This window comes from Vigna angularis, chromosome 3 (genome assembly GCF_016808095.1).
Source record: "Vigna angularis cultivar LongXiaoDou No.4 chromosome 3, ASM1680809v1, whole genome shotgun sequence".
NCBI lineage: Eukaryota > Viridiplantae > Streptophyta > Magnoliopsida > Fabales > Fabaceae > Vigna > Vigna angularis.
This window is the reverse complement of record NC_068972.1, coordinates 6,744,701-6,765,654: the sequence shown is the minus strand read 5'-3', so window position 1 is coordinate 6,765,654 and position 20,954 is coordinate 6,744,701. Positions and strand designations below refer to the sequence as shown.

At 31.0% G+C, this 20,954-nt stretch overlaps 3 protein-coding genes across 8 annotated transcripts; 1 reads left to right on the top strand and 2 right to left on the bottom strand.

Moving 5' to 3' along the window:
• The first annotated feature begins 3,491 nt into the window (after positions 1 to 3,491).
• LOC108326433 (protein REVEILLE 6) lies at positions 3,492 to 7,977 on the top strand. 6 transcript variants are annotated; one of them, XR_008247865.1, is made up of 10 exons: positions 3,498 to 3,773; positions 4,103 to 4,141; positions 4,814 to 4,871; positions 5,271 to 5,394; positions 5,471 to 5,641; positions 5,771 to 5,869; positions 6,399 to 6,508; positions 6,595 to 6,654; positions 6,979 to 7,150; positions 7,590 to 7,977. XR_008247865.1 is itself a non-coding variant. In XM_017559939.2 (9 exons), the coding sequence occupies exons 1-9, from the start codon at positions 3,565 to 3,567 to the stop codon at positions 6,999 to 7,001; spliced, it is 888 nt and encodes a 295-aa protein (XP_017415428.1). In that variant the 5' UTR covers positions 3,498 to 3,564; the 3' UTR covers positions 7,002 to 7,437. The 6 variants fall into 6 exon arrangements, 4 of the variants coding, with proteins under 4 accessions (XP_017415427.1, XP_017415428.1, XP_017415426.1 ...); XR_001831963.2 differs by having other exon boundaries at positions 7,527 to 7,977; XM_017559939.2 differs by lacking the exon at positions 7,590 to 7,977 and having other exon boundaries at positions 6,984 to 7,437.
• Positions 7,978 to 8,083: 106 nt separating this feature from the next.
• LOC108326432 (uncharacterized) lies at positions 8,084 to 10,794 on the bottom strand. Its single transcript, XM_017559936.2, has 7 exons — positions 10,382 to 10,794; positions 9,883 to 9,957; positions 9,733 to 9,785; positions 9,469 to 9,581; positions 9,231 to 9,336; positions 8,256 to 9,155; positions 8,084 to 8,154 (listed from the first exon to the last, which is right to left on the bottom strand). Exons 1-7 carry the CDS (start codon positions 10,453 to 10,455, stop codon positions 8,144 to 8,146), a joined length of 1,332 nt encoding a protein of 443 aa, XP_017415425.2. The 5' UTR covers positions 10,456 to 10,794; the 3' UTR covers positions 8,084 to 8,143.
• A 1,126-nt stretch (positions 10,795 to 11,920) lies between these two features.
• LOC108325266 (probable polygalacturonase) lies at positions 11,921 to 14,884 on the bottom strand. The gene is made up of 6 exons (XM_017558312.2): positions 14,843 to 14,884; positions 14,343 to 14,669; positions 13,208 to 13,328; positions 12,926 to 13,100; positions 12,755 to 12,825; positions 11,921 to 12,667 (listed from the first exon to the last, which is right to left on the bottom strand). Exons 1-6 carry the CDS (start codon positions 14,867 to 14,869, stop codon positions 11,970 to 11,972), a joined length of 1,419 nt encoding a protein of 472 aa, XP_017413801.1. The 5' UTR covers positions 14,870 to 14,884; the 3' UTR covers positions 11,921 to 11,969.
• Positions 14,885 to 20,954: the final 6,070 nt, after the last annotated feature.

Here is a 20,954-nt window from a genome sequence, read left to right as displayed (position 1 = left end):
CCTCTCGTTTTCTCCTTTTGGTTCATCTCCCACATGTCGTGTTGCATTCAACAATAAATTTTTTCTCATTATTTTTCTGTGTTAGCTTTTCACAAGGCTTTTAAATTTTTATATGGGATTAGAGATTATATCAATTTACAAATAATTTTTATCTTAAGTTCTTTTTTGTAAAAAATATTTAATCCTAAATTTATTTTCTAATAGTATGTTGTTCCTCATTATTAGATATTCACATTACACAGTTTCATGCATAAAATATCAATGTAAAAGGACATGTTAAAAACAAAATACAAATGTATATGTATCATTATTGTGTTTATTCGGTGTGTCCTTTTTATCTATTTGCATTTCGAAGTTTGTTTTATTGTTGTTTCCAATTGTATATATTATATATTAAGTTTGTGGACTAAAGGTCACAAAGGTTAACACCACTCTCATTCCCAAACATTTCAAGTTTATCCTCTTTTGATTATTCATCCTTTGCACTACATAAGATAAAATATATAAATAAAAAATAGATCAATATCCATGAAAACTTATAAAACTAACCATCCCGGATGAAATAACCATATATGTGTATAGAATTTTAATATAAAATTAGAATTAGTTTATATTCGAAAATTTAATACAATTTAACCTTCAAATTTAAAAAATAAAATACATATAATTTTTTAATTTAATTATATTAAATTTTTTTACGTATGAGATATATAATATTGAGTATGTGAGACTAGACATTAATGGTGGTCCGATAATGAGTGTAACAATATGTTCAATAAATAATAAATATTGTTTGGATAGATGGTAACTATAGTTCTGATATCATTTTAAGAAGTAAACTTTAAACCTAATTTAACTCCACAAAGTCGTAAGATGAGTTTTGCACCCACTTATACACTTTAAATTGACCTTATTTCTAGTTGGATCTTTCAAACATTTGACACATTTTAACTCAAATATCAATTAAAGACACGGTTTAACATATGAAAAAAAATTCATATTAGAATAATTATATCCATTTATTTTTTAAATTTGAAAATCAAATTGTATGAAAATTTGAAAAACTCTAATTTTGTATCAAAATTTAAAAACTAAAAACATATTTAATTTTATATAAAATAATAAAATTCATCAAATAAAATGTGTTTATAAGTCACCTCATAAACATAGAATCAACACTATTTTTTTTTTCACAAAGTCTCTTCTTGGCTTAAACCTAACAAGTTGACGTTAATGACGGTTCAAATTAAAGTTAACTTACAGATTAATAAACCTCAGAATCCTCATCTATATCTCTTAAAATGGTGAAAGCTTCTTAAGATTCTACAACTACACTTGTTATTGATGAAGCATCACTAGTATTATCAATATATATATCACCACTGTTAATATTGTAAATCGTGACTTTTTTTTCTCCTATACAGGTGTTCTAATTTTATTTTTTTCCTAGTTTGCACAACCAAATCAATATGAAGTAAAAGATGAATATGAAATATTTTTATAGTAATTTACAGATGCATATTCAATCCATCAATTTAAGATGAATTGTTTCACTGTTTTAGAAAATAAATATTTTAATCATTCATTGCATATATATTAGAATGTAACATTTCTTGAAAACTAATCAAGAAAGTTCAACACATTTAAAAGCTCATTAAATGCGCACAACAAATTCAGATGCTTTATCCTCCAAAATGTGATGATACTAATAAAAGAAGAAAGTTACCACCTAACAACTTTACAAATGGATAAGATAAAGCATGAGAAAATTAGAAAACTTGTCAGAAAAACTCTTAAATTTTTGTTTTTATGGAGAGGAGATGAAAAGGAACCCTTTAAATTATAACTGTACGATGTGGATAAGGTAAAAGATTTTATGGGTAGAAAATTTTAAAAATATAATTTTTATGGAGTTACAAAACAGAATTAATTGATTAAGCGTAAAAACAATAAGTTATATTGTTTTCTAGTTTAAATGCTTTTTATTCTCTACATAGGAAGAAAGTGCAACAAACATAGGAAGAGAGACAAAGGAACAGACTGAGCGAGACAAGGGTGAAAGAGACGAAAGGTAAAAGGAAAGAATAGCAAAGACAGCATTGGGTCCTCAGAACGTGAAATCGATATGGGCCTATGATAAAATGACCGGGCCCATCAGAAAATATCTGGTGTGAAATTATGTGGCCTAGCTTTGTGTGTCACTCACTACCTTACAACCAAGTAGGCCTTGTGGGCCATGGGCTTTTTCCCTTAACCCATATTTCCTCGACACGTCACAAATCACTTAATTGCAACCTTTCCTGTCGTTTTTTTCAACATTAATAACTAAAAGACTATGCTTTATGTTCGTCACGAGTTTTTATCAACTCCGTGTTACTGAATAAAATAAAATAAAATTTAGAATCCACACAACAACAAGAAATCGTTTCAAAATATTAATATTTAATTCGTATAAGTTTTAAGAAAAAAATTGTTTATTTTAATGAAATCAAATTTAAAATGACATTTTTGGCATTGTTCCTAATCACGTGCAGTTAGGCTACGCGTGAATTCAGGAATATGGAAAAGACATGATTTTGTTGCACTAAAATCTGATTTTGTGTGTGTTTGTACTGTTGGCATATCTAACATTTTGGAAATTAATAGATAAGTGCGAGTACTAATGATAACATTAATCAAAGTCTTGTCAAGAACTAAATTCAAAATTACATAATTATTTGTTTTGTATTATTCCAGAACATTATTAGTGTTTTACTATGAATGTTAAATCATACGTGGCACTTCTCTTTGTAGATAAACCATGCCAACTCAACTTCACAATTGGAGATATTTTGCTCTAAGAAACACTGTCACTGTCTTCAATTCTGTCATAAACTACCAAACTATAATTTGTCTCTAATTAGACTTTCATTTGAGCGACCATATTATTAAACTTCACTTAAGACACGGAATATTATTTTCATTAGGAAACTAAGTCCCATGACAAGAACAGGTGCACAAGTGACGCATGCTCACAGAAATTAAATGATTCGACAGTTTACAACTATCCATATATCTTATACATAGGCTTTTAGTCTACTCTCTTGAGAAAAAAGAAGAAGAAATAAACCAAGTAAAAGAGAAAAGGAAAAATAAGGTAAAAAATAAATTTAATTAGAAAAAATATAATAAAGATAAAATTGATGGATTTATTCATTATTGGTAGTATTATAGAAAAAATAGATTATGATGTAACTACAGTCAATTTTGTTTTTTCAAAATCTTTGTTATTTTCGAGAGTAGTTGGATTTGAAAAAGAATCTAAGAGTAATTAAAGATAAAATTAAAATTTAATACAATAACATAATATAGTGCGTTTAAATAAAATAAAAGAAGCTTAATTAAAATAGGTGATGAGGTGGCAAGGGAGGATTGGCGAAGTAGGAAGAGAAAAAAAAAAACAGAGGAAAGTATCTCTTATAAGTACTCTGTGGTTATGTTCTGCTCTAACTAACAGCAGCATTTATCTGTTTCTACAAGATACACAAACCTTAAAGCTTGAAACTTACAACCAAAAGGAGGAGCATGGTATCTAAAAACTCCAACCCTTCAGAGGCTTTTTACATGGGCCCTTCTGCTATGTCGCTCCCCGGAATACTTCCTTTTGTCGCCGCTACCGCTGCCGATTCTCTTGAGGACCCTGCTAAGAAGACTCGCAAACCTTACACTATCACCAAGTCTAGGGAGAGTTGGACCGAACCCGAGCACGACAAGTTCCTCGAAGCTCTTCAGCTGTATGCCAATTTCACGCTTTTTTATAATTGGTTTTGTATTAGAATGTAGTGTGTGGATTTTGAAGCTCAATTGAGACATGGGTTTTAGTGGTATATCATATACGAGGTTTCAAATTGTTGTATATAAGGAGAAATTGATTATAAATGTGAGGGTATAATTGTGGTTACTGTCACTCCAAAACTCTTAATGTTTCAGGGGTATGTGCTTATGATTAGGTATTTCCTATTTTTGACGGGTTTAGTGTTAGGGACAGGGTATGGTTTCTATTACTGTTATTGTTATTTGAAAATGACTCTGGTTTTGACTGTTCTGTATTGCATTGCTCGAGACTCGTCGAAAGAGAGAGAATCAGAAGGGAATTAGGCAGGTTTATTATTCTCTTTGAAGTGTTTTTATTAGAAACTTAGATTTATACGTTGATTCTTTCAAGTATCAAAGCATCATTTTATACTTGTACATGAGCCACTTTGGAGGAGATGGATTTTGATATGTTGATTGGCAAGGATCTTGTACACTGCATGGACAACTTTTTGGTTTAGCTAAAATATGAATTCCTCTGAATACTAGCAATAGTGTGGTAAATATACTGTTTATTCATGATGTAATGCAGAATGACCATAGCTCAAGTTACTGCAAATCCTTCTTACAGAAAATTATTAATTTGTGAATAGAAAAGAAAAGAATGTAATGATTTTCTAGGTATTTCTACATAAATTTACATAATCAAAAAGAAAAGATAGAAATTAATGCTTGGGGACGTTAAGAAGTTCTCCTGACTAGAAAAGAATGAGAAGAAAACAGTGAGCGGTAGCTAGGAAAATGCAACAGAGCTCTTTCAATATTAAATTTTCCTTTAAATAGCTAAGGCACCTAAGAGAAACCACAAACACAATTCAACAACAAATTTAAACACAACGTGACAACATTGAAAATACTGTTGTTTCTCTCCAACCAAGTACACCTGAAAAGTACCAAGTTGTTTAAATTGTAAATTCTGATAATAACTCATCTCGTTTTGTTTCTTTGGTTCTGGATGCAGATTTGACCGTGACTGGAAAAAGATTGAAGCATTTGTTGGATCAAAGACAGTTATCCAGGTAATTTCAAATGCAACCTTTGTCTGGAAATTTGCACTAGCTGTTTGGGTTAGCCATAAATGTCCAGGATTGAATAGAGCAGAATGGAGATGTCATGGATTAAAATTTGAGAACACTTAGTCATACGAACATTTATGTCATGTCAGGGAACCAACAACCCCAAAAGTTTAATTTGATAGATATAGGTTTGGGAGTGGCTTTATTGTCTTAACTAGGATAATGCAATTTTTCTTCTGGGATACCATCGGTTGGCTAACGTGAAAAGAAGAAAATCTTTTATGTTGTTAACGGAAAGAGAAACCAAATATTCATTGGTTGAGTGTTTGTAGCTTAAATGGATTTAAATGGACACCTCAAATACCTATGAGAAGGACTGAAAAATTACTACTGATTTTGCAGATACGAAGCCATGCTCAGAAATACTTTCTAAAAGTTCAGAAGAATGGGACAAGTGAACATCTTCCTCCACCCAGACCAAAAAGAAAAGCTGCTCATCCATACCCTCAGAAAGCTTCAAAAAATGGTTTGAATATTCACTATATTTTTCATTTAATTATTTAATATGATTGTATCTAATAATTTTTAGTGATATCTGGCAGTTCCAATGCTCTCACAAGTATCAGGGTCCTTTCAATCATCATCGGCTTTGCTTGAACCAGGGTACATTATGAAGCGTGATTCTTCAGCAATGCTTAAAACTCCTATTATTAACGCTGCAGCGTCTTCCTGGTCAAACAATTCTCTGCAGAAAAGCACCAATTTATTGCATGGTACTAAACGTTGAACTTTCCATACTTCAACTTTGATTACATTATCATTGGAAACAGTTGTGGATGTTATTTAAATATTTTTCTGAAGGTAATAATTATTTATCGAGTTTATCATATCGTATGTTTTAGGCCACAAAGTGAATAATTGTTGCAGTAACGGTGGAAGTCCTAGAGCACAGTTGGTTGGTGAAGCTAATGGTCAAGGGAATAATATCCATCCATTGAGAAGTAAGGGTTTAATGATTTTATTTCTAATTTTTTATGTTCTCGTCTGCAATTATTAGACCACATTCAATGTGTGTACGGCAAGGTTATGAAATGTTGTAGACTGACAATGTGTGTAGATAGAGTATGCCGTATGCTTCAGTGTATACACTCTTTCTCTATTTTATTTTAAATACTAAAAAAAGAACTTGTGGGGTCCAGAGTAACTTTGGACTCTGTTTCCCATCACCTTGGGACATGAATCTTAATTATCATTATCTAAGTCTTGAACAATTTTGTGATTTTAATGTTTAGTCACCATATGGAAACTATAGCGAGTCCTGTTTTTCTTGTTTTGTGAATCATTATCTACAGAAAGCTCTGTTGGCCTGGAAAAACTGATAACTCAACTCCCACAGACTAACCGCTCTGTCATGCGAACATCCTTTTAAAAATTTATCCTTCTTCCAACGAAGTATTGCTGTTTCCCAAATCACATTGGCAGTTTTCTTCTCAATATTTATAATCTTTCATCTTCCTGTTTTTAATGCAGTTCTTCCAGATTTTGGTCAAGTTTACGGCTTCATTGGTAGTGTATTTGATCCAAATGTAACTGGACATCTGCAGAAACTGAAACGAATGGACCCTATAGATGTTGAGACAGTAAGTACTTGTGAACGTGATTTCTTTTTAAAAATGATTCTTTCCGATTATTCTTCACGGCTATTTATTTGTAATTTCCTTTTTAGGTGCTATTGTTGATGAGAAACCTGTCTATCAATTTAGTAAGCCCAGATTTTGAGGACCATGTAAGTATTGTGACAACTATCTTTGTCTTACTATTACAATGAATATGTAATTATCAATGCACCGTTTTTTCTTACTTGGACCTCGCCCTTCTCTTAACGCAACATCAAATTTTGATTATGTTTTCAAATACCTATTTTGGGGATTCTTAGCTTGAAATGATCCCTATATGTTCCTCATCTTTCCAAAACTTTCAAAAAATTGATTGGAATTTTCTTCTTTATAGAAACTTGAATGACTGAAGTTGACATCAAATTGGATGTTCAAGGAGAGAAGAAAAGATGATAAACATCTATATTTATACGCATGTTGTGTTATTCATGCAGAGAAGGCTGCTTGCATCATATGAAGTGGAACCTGAGTCAGATAACTATTATATCAATGCAGATCGAAACATGGTTGAAGGGCAGTTGAAGAGTGTTACTTAGATGGCGGAGGCAGACAATGACTTTCTTTTTCGGCTGCTGAATGCAGTCGGGTGGAATGTTGCATGATGAGGTAAGATGCCTTGGCATGGAGGCTGACTGAAGTAAATGCTACTGCTCATCATCTTAGTGGAAGACTTTTGAAAATTCCCACAATTCAAATCAGTTTTTCTTATATGATAAAAGAAAATGTAGAGATAGGGTACATAGTTTTGCATAGTATGCACAGATATATGTGCTCTAGATTTAGCTAGAAGTGTAATATCTGAAAAGAGAGACAATTCCCCTTTAAAAACTTTCTAACGGTGTACAGTATAGATTTCTTTAACACTGGGGGTATGAAATGAACATTTGAAATAAGAACTCAACTGAGAATGATTTATTCAACTCATATACCTAACATTATTGAATTGGAGAATTATGTTTTAACTTTTTATGCACCAAAACAGTGTCATTGATTTAACTGACTGGAGGAAGTCTGTCTCTCACTTCGCTCATTTGTATGATAAAAGGACACTGCTTCCTGGAAGAATTCCTTGTGATTTCCTTTTAAGTTGCTGGTTAATTTGGTGAAAGAATAACCAGACATCCAACAGAATATTGAAAACGATCACAGTTTCATTTGTCACATAAGGAATACAGAATGCGACATGGTAAAGGCTGAGACAACCAAATTTATAGTCACTCATGAAGAAACACGGTTCAGTCCGTTACTCTTACAAATATTGGACTGATTTTTCACAAAGACCACATGAATGTATTCAGAAAGTTTCTGACTTACTGTACTAACTGCCTATACACATATGTTGTTTACTTTTAGATTTCTTTGTCGTGTCATGAAATATTTCCAGTAATGAAATTTTAATGTACTATATCTAATTCAGACAGTAACTAGAAGAAAGCTTCGCAAATGTTTCACTCCAAAAAATGGAATAGTCAGGGTAAATTACTCAGCCAGTGTTGGCTGTCGTCGAAAGTCTGGTACTAGAAACCTTGCATATGAGGATGGCAGTGATTTGCTCGTAATTTCATTTCAATGCAACTGTCAACTGGAGTTGGATTGATGTTACAATGACCCTGAAAGTTTAACGACGGGTAGAATATTATTAGTAACTATCCCACCTTTTAAATTTCGGTTCAACATAACTCGTACAAAACATTATGAAGTGATTGCTTACCGAGACTTGATTTTACAAAATCCCCGTAGTTTTTTGGCTCCTGATACGCGAAGGTTCCAGTCGGCATCGAATTTAGCTTTTGTGTGCAAGAAGCCATCTGGAGTGCAGGCAGATGCAGTGGAACTCCACTTTTGGATACACTTAATGAACGGACATGAAGTTTATCAGGATTTATAATCTGCTGGAACATTGTTTGACTAACTCCATGATCAAACCTTTCCAGCTCGTCGTGATAAAGAGGGAAATGTTGAGAAAATGGATTGGATGGGAAAGAGTGGGAAAAAAAAGAATGAACGACCGAATCAATGGAGTTTATTTGAAATCTATTATGGTCCAGTTGATCCTTCCTCTCTGGATTCAAATGATTGGAGCAGAACTCGGCGTGATTTTGTTGTGCATGCGTAGAGTGGGAAAAGCAGCCCAACCCAGTTCCATGGTGCACCATTGGATCATCCACATTTGGTGTAGAACTTTCTTCATTGAGTATAAATTCCACTAGCTTTTCAATCATTTCTCGAGGTGAGCTTGGACTAAACACCTCAGCTTCAATTGGACTCCTTTCAGCGGTACTAGACATGGAACTATCAACCACAGCCAAATTTTCCACATCGGACAGCAAGAATAGTTCATCAAATGTAATTAAACTGTCTTCGTCAGGCAAGCAAAGTTCACTGCTCGAACTCGATTCTCCGTCTATGCTATCAGTGAAAGAATTTAACTTCAACTCCCGTCGCACGTGGAAATCAGGGCTGGATGGATTTTGCTTCATGCCAACTGAAATGCCTCTACAATAGACCGTAGATGATTCACAGTCATCAACCATTGAAGCGAACTGTTTTTCCTTTCCCACACTAGTAGGAGAGATACAAGCTTCTGAGGGACGACATATTGAAATTCTTCCTGAAAAAAATGACATAATAACCTTAAATGACAAGTTGACAGAAAATGAAGAAACGCATGAAAAGAGTTTTTGACCTTTTCTCCATATTTCCCTATCTGCTATCTCTTGATTTGCACACTCACAAGATCCAGATATGTCACCGTTAAGCAAGTCATTGCTATGTCTAGTTGAAGGAAGTGACTGAAAAAAACCATGATATTATGGACCCTTTAACAAAACAGAAGTAAAAGGTTGCACGCCTCAATCTACCTTAAATTATGGAAACTATATCTACTCTGTTATTAATACATAAATATAAATCTCAAATTAGACCTTGTAGCGACATGGGGGCCTGTATGGTTCATCACTTCTATGCAATAGACTATTAATATCACGAGGAACCTCCAGAGAAAAATTTTGAGGAACACTTTTTTGACACCTGGGATCTGTGCGAAAAGCATGAATAGTTAAAGATACTTTCTTCAAACAAAACCACTATATGCTACAACAATCCATAATACACAATAATGATAAGAAAGTAGCTAGTAAGCATATTGGAAGCTCTAAAGTAGAATTACAAAAGCCAAAATTACACACCTGGAACACATAAACGTAAAGAGAAAAGTTCGGATGCCTCGTCATCAAGCACACTGTTGGAGAAACATGGACCAAATAATTAATATTCTAAAAACACAATAGCATACGAGGGTTTTTTTCTTTAACCATGAAATTGAGGACTGAGCTTACGAAGGAAACTTCACTGTTAGGTCCGTTTGGTCTAAGGAGAGAAGAAATTCTCTTGTGTATGAAATTTTTAAGCGCCTGCAATACCAAATCAAACAAAAGGATCTTAATCAAATTAGAGACATAACTAGGTGTTACTTAATAGCTAAGAAAAAGGTTGCAGTATCACTAAGCCAAATTTTTCATCACTAGATGCATAACTCTGGGATCCTCACCAAACTGAAGCCTACAGTCATAAAGAAATAAAAATCCACGACGATTTTAATGATTATAAAACAATAAAGGTGAAATGTGACTCAGTAGTTTCTCAGAGAAAGAAGGTTCATTGTAAAAACAAAGAAATCAAGAAATTTCTAATAAAAATAAAAAACATAGCACAATATGCTTAAATGAAAACAAGAAATCAAGAAACTATAATAATAATTGGAACAAAGTAAATATTAATAAATAATCATTCGGATCAAGAAAATATTGATATAATAAATCATTCATCGAAGTTTACTTGTTAGGATCTCGGACGTGAACATCCAAAGGAGACGTAGTAGAGAATGTAGCAGTGCCATTTTCTTGGCTCATTTTTTCTCGGGAGAATAAATCGTCAACGATTATTGACTCAAAAGGCTATTACCTTGGACTTGGACAGACTACATAGACCTTTCAAGAATGCGGTTAACTTGTGAAGAAGGAGCTGCTGCTAAACCTAAAATCGAAGACATTGTTTCTAAGAGTGAATTCAATGGTGTAGTGCTATCCGTAACTCTTTTTTTTTCGAATAGAAAAAAGAAGAAGAAGCAATGATAGCAAGGACAGGAATAGCCGGAACGCCGTCAAGAGGTGGTGGAGTTGGCTGAGGAGCAAAACAAGCAGTTTTCTCAGGAAAACATGTGACTGAAAGAATGGAAGAGAAAAAGGAAAACCTTGGTGAGGAAGTTAGTGAGTGTGAGAATATATGTTGGAATTTTTATATAATGATAAAAAAAAATTGTTAATCTTAACTTACTCTTAAAATTAATACTTTTATATTATTAATCAATCAAACATTATTTATTTTTAAATATTGTATGCAAATGAAACACTGTTATTTGTTTTTCCTTTACTGAATATTGACATATTGTTACTGATAAAGGAGAACGGCAGTTATATAAAATGAAAAATAAGTCGAAAGGTAAATTTGAAAATAAAATGGAAATGAGGTTAAAGTTAGAGATATAATTAAGAGTGGTTGAATGAATGCTTAATAAGGAAATAAATATATGTATGTATTTCTTCACATGTAGTGATGCATTTAAGAGTATTTGTTTGTTTGCAGAGTTTGGTATTTAAGAAGAGTGATACAAACTAAGCCTCTTTTTGTTTGTTTCTTTTCACTTATTTTATTAGACTAGGGAAATGCAAGGGAGTCATGTGTTTCTATTAACTGAAAATTCATTCCTATCATAATTATTATTTTTGTCTTTAATGTTTTTTTTTGTCTTTTTACTTTTTCATTTTTCTACTGGTTTTTTCTTTTTACCTTCTTTAATGTGCTTTTTTACTTTTACTAGAGTCAAATTATCATTTAACTTTATTTAAACTAATCCTAATTTTATTTCATCTTAATTTATAAAAATCATATTTTAATTTAATATATTTTATTAATATTAATTTTTCAGTTTAAATAATTACTTACATTTTATTATAATAGAATCTACACTATGTATAATTTAATTTAAATTACTTTTACGAAAATTAAATAATAATATTACTTTTTTATGAATTAAATTATTTTTTTAATATATCGATTATATTACTCACTAATTATCATAAAAAAAATCATTTCTTTTTAAATTTCATCCTTTTTTTCTTTATAAAAACAATTCAATTTTCATATCTTTTTCTCCTCAGGTCCACTCTTCTAAATCTACTCCCAAAAATAAACAGAGGTGGAAATAAATTTTTTGGGACGTCTAAATGTGTTTCCATGTGAGGTCCATTCTTTTGGCTTATCTTGGACAACACAATCAATTACTTTATTTTGATTTCATTTCCTTAAAGCAAGTGCTTGAATGCAATAGAAAAGTAGTAATTAAAATTCAAACACATTGATGTCATTAGAAGAAGGCATTGGTAGAACAAGACTTGAGCTTAACAGATTCAATGGGCAGAGAGTTGGTCGGAAAAGGACACTGGAGTTGCTCTTTCTCTGGCAACGATTCGCAAGGAGGAGGAGTGACCTTGTTTGTGACTCCAGAAACATCAGTGCAATTCCATTGATGCTTCTTTGGTTTTTCATTGAATTGGATGGTGACATTGGAGATGCAAATGTTGGTGAAAGGGTTGTTAGAAATTCCTTGGAGTCTTGCAGACATCATGACCTGTGTTGCAACAACGTCTCTGTAATTTATCCCAGTAATGTTGGGTAGTGCTTTGGGATCATAGTTTGGATCAGGGTGTGATTTGTAAGCGCCAGTCATCCAAAACACATACTTCATGGTTGTCAGGTTCATTCCTTTCACAAATATGTCTTTCACATACCCACCTCTACCCACTGCTGTTTTTATTCTTATAGCTGATTCAGTGTTGATGGCAGTCAGATCTTCAGCTCTAACATCAGAGATTCCTCCAGACATTTCACTGCCTAAAGCAATCATCGTACTATCAGGGGATACACAAGTAAACCTTTTAATCACTATGTGTTGAGATGGCATTGCAAATTTTATCCCATACTCATCCCATCCACTTTTTATTGAAACGCAGTCATCACCAGAAACAATGTAGCAGTCTTCAATCCTAACATTTGTACATGAATCTGTGAAGAAAACGAAAAATGACATCAGAATAATCGAACCATGTTGTCAACTGATTATATGATAAAGCCTGGACAGAAACATGTTACCTGGATCTATCCCATCTGTGTTGGGAGAGTTTATTGGAGCATTGATGGTAAGTCCTTGCATTATTATGTTACTGAGAATGTACAAAAAGCCTTGTGAACATAGCAAAACAAGAATGCAGAAAACAACAAAACAAGTTAAGAAATTTTAAGAAAAAAGGGTTATCTAATAACCTGCTGTAAACTGGATGGATAAAATAGGATGGAGAGTTGAGTAAAGTGAGAGATGATATCTGGATTTGATCAGAGTACATGAGCTCAATCATGTATGGCCTGGTCAGATTCAACTTTTTGTTATGGAACTTCTTCCACCAATAAGCTCCTTGTCCATCAATGCTACCATTTTGACCTAAACACCAAATTTAAATTGCTCAGATTGATGAATGACTTCGCCAGATTTAAATAAACTAACAATTTTACAATTGTGTTTTGTAATGAAATGAAATAGATAGATACCTGTAATTACAACATCAGTGAGGTTGGTTCCAAAAATTAGACTGCCAAACCTTCCATGAGGAGCATCTCTCCCTCTTCCATAAGAAGGTAACACAGGAAGATGAGGCCATTCCGATTCATTCTATCAATGTAATAATGGAACTCAACTTTAATTACATTATAAGAAAAGCAATATGTTCAACAATAACAAATTAAAAATCACAAAATATTGTTGTCAACTGCTATTTAACTAAGTCTTATCCTGTGTACGAAGTAAATTAAAGAAATAAGAGGAAATCATACACCAAAATAACAAAAAAAAATGTTAAAACACATTCCAATAAAATGTTAAAAATAACTTATGTATTTTAATCCAAAACTAATTTATTTTAATTATCTCGGTTTCAAATGAATACAGTTTAAAATTTGTTTCAGGCTAATAAAAATGAAAATGTTATTTTTAAAATTATTTTATTAAAATATTTTCCTACCGTAGATAAATGCATTACTTATATGAAAAGAGAACAAAAGAGATGTTTGTACTTATAAGTATATTTAATTTTTTTTTAAAATAACCAATTATATATTTATTTTCATAAGCGAATTCGATATATTTCTTAAATAAGTGACTGTTTTAAAAATTACTTATTTTAAATTTAAATGAAAAATCGATTTGAAAACAAATTATAAATAAAAGACATTAACATGGCTGAAATGAAATGTTAAAATTAGGCAATAAATGCATGACTTTTCGTGAAACAAAAATATATTTATTACAAAATAAGAATGAAAAAAAAGGATTTTTTTTCACCCAAGTAGCACATTTGGATTTGAAATTTATCCAAATAATATATTGTGTCAAAAATTCATGTAGTTGCACAATTTTTTTCTAGATTAGAAATTGGTTTCTGGAAAATTGAATTATGAATTCTGTTATTTTTTGCAATGAATCTCTTCCTCTTTTTGTTTAAAAGAAAGAGAAATAAGAATTAATTATTATCATAAATATAGGGATAAAAAATAAAGTCAAAAATAAAAATCTAACTCAAAATTCAATTTCTCGAAAATGAAAGAAAAAAAAACGTGTAATTTATGTAAAGATTTATGGTGGAAATCTTGGGTGGTATTTGGTGAAAGAAATGGTTAGAAGGTATACCTGAGAGGCAAGAATAAGAGCTTTGTTGTGAAGAAAAAGAGTGAAATGGCTTGTGAGATTAAAGGGTCCCGTTAGCCATTTTCCCGGTGGCACTATGAGTTGTGCACCGCCGTCAGATGCATAGTGACTGAGATTGCTTATTGCATTTCGAAAGGCTTTGGTATTCGATGTAACGCCATCACCAACTCCACCAAAATCTGTCAAAACTGCACTGTGCTTTCTGCAATTAATGGCTGTGTATTCAATTCCCCCATTCGCCGCCTTGCATTCTGCAACCTTTACTTTTTCTGATCCCAATATCAGAATTACGGAGATCACACCAATCACCTGCACACAATAACACTTCACTCATCACAAAATCATCAACCAAAGCCCTCCAAACATGACTCAGACCACACTACAAAAAATAAAATGTATGTGAAAAATACACCAACCAAAATCAAAATCCAAAATGAATGTGTAACATGAGAAAAACTATAAATACAAGAAAACAAAATTACAATGGAATTCCCAAGTCGTGGACACATCTTCCTTCTTTGAGATGTGGCACAGTAGGTAAACAAGAGAAGAGACGTCTATATATATATACATAACTTAAGAGGTGGACCTCAGTCCACTTTACAAATTGTAAGGTAAATTGTTTAGCAGTTTATATATTATAAATTAATCATATTTTTAGTTTATACAGAATTTTAATATATTTTTTATGTCAAAAAACAAATATATATATATATATATATATATATATATATATATATATATATATATATATATATATATATATATATATATATATATATATATATATATATATATATCAAGGTAAGATTAGACATTAATTGATGATTTAATATCAGTTTAATAAATGGTAAAAAAATAAACAATTAATTTTGTTAAGATAGATTTTGTACGATTATTTGGTCAATCAAGAACCAGCGGTCGACTATCCAACAATGAGATGATCGGTCAGTTCAAAATAGTTATTAATTGATAATTAATATGAGCAATAACACTTATGAATAATTAATAAAAATAATAGTCATTGATTGAAAATTAATAGGAATAATAAAAATCATTTAATGGTAATTAATTAGTCAAACCTAGTAAACTGATTATAATATTTATAAATATATGTCTGAATGAAACTCTTATTACTAAATCTTTGTTACAATATGATTATGCAAAGTCGCTTACTTAAGTGTTGGAGTACCTTTGAGGTACCTTCCCACACGGCTTGGACAAAAAAGAAAGAGACCAAACAACATAACTTGGATGATGGAAGACCCTGAGACAACTTTGTTCACTTGAATGGGTTTGGGAGAGAGTGATTGAGTGGATTTGAGAGGAGTTGAAGATAAAATTTTTTTGTTGTTTATTTGAGTGAATTTGGAAGTAAGTGAGAGTGAATTTAGAAGCAACATTTGTGGGAATTAGTGTAGAATTTGATTGATTTGACAGATTAAAAAAATTTACTTCCAAATTCATTCTCACCTACCTCCAAATTCATTCAAATAAGAAACAAAAAAATTTATCTTCAAATCTTCTCAAATTCACTCAATCACTCTCTCCCAAATCCATTCAAGTAAACAAATGATAAGTGCTTTGAGTAAGATATTAGAACACATGTCCTAAACAAATTCTAATACATGATATTATTGTAATGTAACGCTTTTGTACCTACTAAAAATTGACCACATATCCCTAATTCATATAAAACTTTAAAATATATGAAGAATTATCAACAATTTAATTTTTTTTAAGTTTTTTTTATTCATACGTGTTTCCAAAACATAATAATCTATAATATTTTTAATATTTTAAAAGATATGTACAAAATATAATAACAAAATAAATTTGACATTTTAAAATATTTATAACGTTTCTTCAAAATATACTGACGAGCAATGTTTATATTTAAAATATATCTCTAACATGTCTTTAAAATGTTTTAATATACAATAATTTTGATATTTTAAAATATATTAAAAAATTAATATACCAAAATTGGTATAACAGATAAACAACCAAATAATCAGAAATAAATTTGGTCTCTTTTATTGATGATAAATACATTTATGAAACAATAAATTTAAATCTTAAACACTAAAATGCACCCTGGCCGTGAAATAGTAATAATCTTTTGATCAACATATTTGTGAAACAATAGTATTTTAATATTTTTAAATAGTTAATAAGCCTAATAAATATTTAATGAACTTAAGTATATTCAGTAAAGTATTAAATATGGTACATTAATAATATCATTTATTGTATAAATATTAATAGGGTTAAATATGTTTTTAGTCCTTGTACTATCAAGCGATTTTGGTTTTAGTCCCTCTTTCAAAGTAAGGTACATTTTAGTCCTCCTCCTTAAGAAAACTTTGATTTTAGTCCTCCAAAACTAACACCGTTAAAAATCAGCTGATATGGCTAACGGTAGACTGACACGATTTTTTTTTGCGCTGACTCAGTGTTTTTCACCTTTTCTCCCTCTCTCTCCCTCGTCTCTTCCTTCCATCTTCCACCCAACCTCCCCGCCCGTATCACCTCCCACCGTCAGTGTTTTAAAGGATTTGGTGAGATGGCTGTCCATGGCCCTCCCTTGTTGGACTGAGAATGTCTACAGTTGTGCTAAGATTGTGTTGAAAACGATGGTGCACGAGAAAATGGAAATAACCGATAGCAATATCTTCACTTGCTCACAAAGAATATCGCCGCCTTGAAGCCCTTTGCTTCCACGCAGTGTTCTCCGTCAGTTAACAGATTGCACGACGTTGGCTTCAACTGAGGAACGTGAGCTTGGACCGATAGCAGAATGAAACCCTGTAAAAATATAATTTTTCAGCAGAGACTCTGAAGGAACAAGACAAGTGCAGATGAGCCAAACAACAGTCCAACAAAATTAATATTTTTAAAGAAAAAAAGAATTGAAAATGAGTAGTTGAAGATTCCACGTGAAATGATGGGTGAGAAAATTTGATTTGAAAGGCAAGAAACGCCATAGATGTCCAACTGTGACAGTGGGGGTCGGGGCAACACATAGAGTACGGAGTACAGACAGAAAAGAAAGGAGATGATACAGTGGGTGTGGCTATGGTGATAGAGAGAAAGAGAAAGAGAAAGAAAAAGAAAGAAGAAGAGAAGGTAATGACTGACTTACAAAAAGTTCTAGAAAACCAAAGATGAGCATTGTCCAGAAGCTGCCAAGGTGGGAGTCGGAGAGATAGCCTCCGAGGAGAGCGAGGAGAAAGATAGTCCCAACAAAGTTGGTGACGACGTTGGCGGCCTTGGACAGAGGGAAGTGCATGTCATTGGTGACATAAGTTATGATGTTGTTTCTCACTGCTGCTATGGCCATTAGAGGTGAATTTGGAGCTCGGTGGGAGGTGATACCGGTGGGGAGGTTGGGTGGAAGATGGAAGGAAGAGACGAGGGAGAGGGAGGGAGAAAAGGTGAGAAACACTGACTCAGCGCAAGAAAAAAAAAATCGTGTCAATTTACCGTTAGCCACATCAGCTGGTTTTTAACGGTGTTAATTTTGGAGGACTAAAATCAAAGTTTCGTTAAGGAGGATGACTAAAATGTACCTTACTTTGAAAGAGGGACTAAAACCAAAATCGCTTGATAGTATAGGGACTAAAAACATATTTAACCCATATTAATAATATAAGATCATCTTCATTACAAAAATTATGATGTAAAATCTTATTTACTTATAAAGTATTTCATTATCTCACATCATTCTTAAAAAAATTAATACAAAATATAAAAAATAAAAGAATTACATTTTAGTTAATTTTATTTGGTTGTTCATGTTTTTTTAATATATTTTTCATTCTTATGATTCAATACTTTAATTAATATTAAGGTCTTAAATTTTATGACATATAAAAAATATTTTATTGAGAAGGTTTTGGAAATCTTCATTGCATGTCTTGTGTGTGAGTTTTGCAATGAGGATCCTACCGAAATATGCTAACATGACATAAAATTCAAAATCTTAGATCTTTAAAACATGTATTTTAACAATAATCAAGCAAAACATTTATTAAAATGTGAGACTTGTAAGATATGCGCATTTGAATAAAAGTTACAAAATTACCTATGATCCTTGTATGGACATGACCTTAAAAAACTTAGGTCTTAAATTTATAACCATTGCAGTGAAAATATCGTGACACTTAATATAATTATTCTTTTCTTTCAACTAACGTGGGATTTAGGTGTATAATTTTTTGAAATCGTTACTTTTAATTAGTGTGAACAAAATGGTATGGAGAAAGTATTTTGATAAATATATAACAATTATATAATATTAATTACTTTGTCATATTTAATATATATGTTTACGGTTAAGTTACTAATAAATAAGTCCAATGTTATAGTTACCAGTCAAAGATGAGTGACATATAATAACTCATGTTAATTAATGAATGGTCGTTACCATCAAGTTAACAAATTTATTACAAATTAATGTAACAAGACAATTCTTTCTATTGGACAACATTCCAATTCAAAAAATGTTGCTATTTAATTGTTAATTTGACCGATCCATATAATTATTATTAGGAAATAATTGATATAAGGACATAATTAAGATAAATAAATAAATAAATATACATATATATATATATATATATATATATATATATATATATATATATATATATATATATTTATCTTAATTATGTTTGAGTTTGCTAACTTGTGTACATTGGTTTTTCAGTTGGTACATTTTAAGAATGTGCACTGGGTTTTAGTAAACAAAAATACTCTAATATATCATGAATTTTAAGTTATAAGGTTAAGCGTATTTTAATAATTTTTATTCTCAAAACTAAAAAAAAAAAACCTCCAAATCCTTACTCACCTCTCTCGTTTCTCTCAACCCTTTCTCTTCCATCTCTCTCACTCCAACATTTTCTCTGTCATTCCTATGTTAGTCCCAATTGAAAAAATTCAGAAACACTCGCCTAACCCTAATCTACCTTCCTCACTTATCCAATTTGTTTCTGTGATTTGTGAAACTAAAGGTTTTATTTACCATTACATTCTTCTGACTTAATTTTTAATTGGCTAAACTTGGTTTGATTTTGATATTGGTTTATTGATGATGGTGTGCTTGTAGAGAGGGAGTTTGTAACACAACAAAATTCTAAAATTTAAAAATGAAATTTAATAATAATCAGAAGGGAAAATATATAACACAACTCTCCAATCAAAAATCAACATCAACCTCATCAATTATTTTGTTATTAAACTCGAAAACAAATGAACGAACAGAGCAAGAGCAACAAATTGCGGTGTCGCGGGTTGTTGTGTGTGAGTGAGGAAAAGTATGGAGATGAGAGAGAAACAAATTGGATAAGTAAGGAAGGTAGATTAGGGTTAGGCGAGTGTTTCTGATTTTTTCAATTGGGACTAGCGTAGGATGACAGAGAAAATGTTGAAGTGAGAGAGATGAAAGAAAAAGGGTTGAAAAAAAATGAGGGAGGTGAGCAAGGGTTTGGAGGTTTCCTTTTTTTTTAGTTTATTAAAATACCCTTAACCTTATAACTTAGAATCCATGATATATTAGGGTATTTTTATCTACTAAAACTCGGTACACATTGTTAAAATATACCAACTGAAAAACAAGTATATGTAAGTTAGCAAACCCTATATATATATATATATATATATTAATTAGGTTTTATTTTAATTGAAACTTATTTAGTAAAAAAGTAAAGAATGCAATAGAAAATAATTTTAATTTTTAATTAGGTTTAAATTTTGATTGAGTGGTGTTGTGATTAACAACACATATAAGGTGATAAAAAATTTAATTGCATTTTAATTAAGTTTTATTTTAACTAAATCCATTCACCTAAAACTGAACAATGTTGCAACGAACAATTTAGAAGAAACAACAATTCACAAAATTTTCCAATTTTGTTCAATGATTTATTGATTTTACTATGTCATAATCATATATGGGATCAGAATAAGAAGAAAAATGATTCTTTGATACACCTACATTTTTTACATTCATTTGACACTACCCTTACTTACATTTTACTCTCTTCTTTCTTGAAAAAATACAAAAGTTTACATTTTTATGACCATTTTATCCTTAAACTCTATGTCAAATCAATGTAAAAGTGTGTGATAGTACCATTATTCAAATAAGAAATATCACATAAAATCATAAGATTTTACACTTTAAATCTTGATTTTAACTATAACATGAAACACATATAATAACAAGATTACTTTATATGATAATTCTTTTTTGAGAAATATTAAAATTGTATAGAAAATATTACTTATTCTTCAAACAATTTTTTGAAATTGTCTCACATTTTCAATAATTATATCGTAATTAGTTATCTTTTTTGTTCTTATAAATTGAATGAGAATTAATTAGGATTTATGTAAACTATTTTTTTCTTTTTTATCTTTTAAATTTTGTTTGTTAAAAGAAAAAGGTTTTATGTTAGTTTTTAAATATTTTCCTTTGATTTTCATTCTTTCAAATTTCAAAATTATTTACTTTTGTCTCATGTATTTCAAGATAAAAAATAATATTTATTTTATAATTTTACTTTTTAAGGTTTCAAATGTCAACAA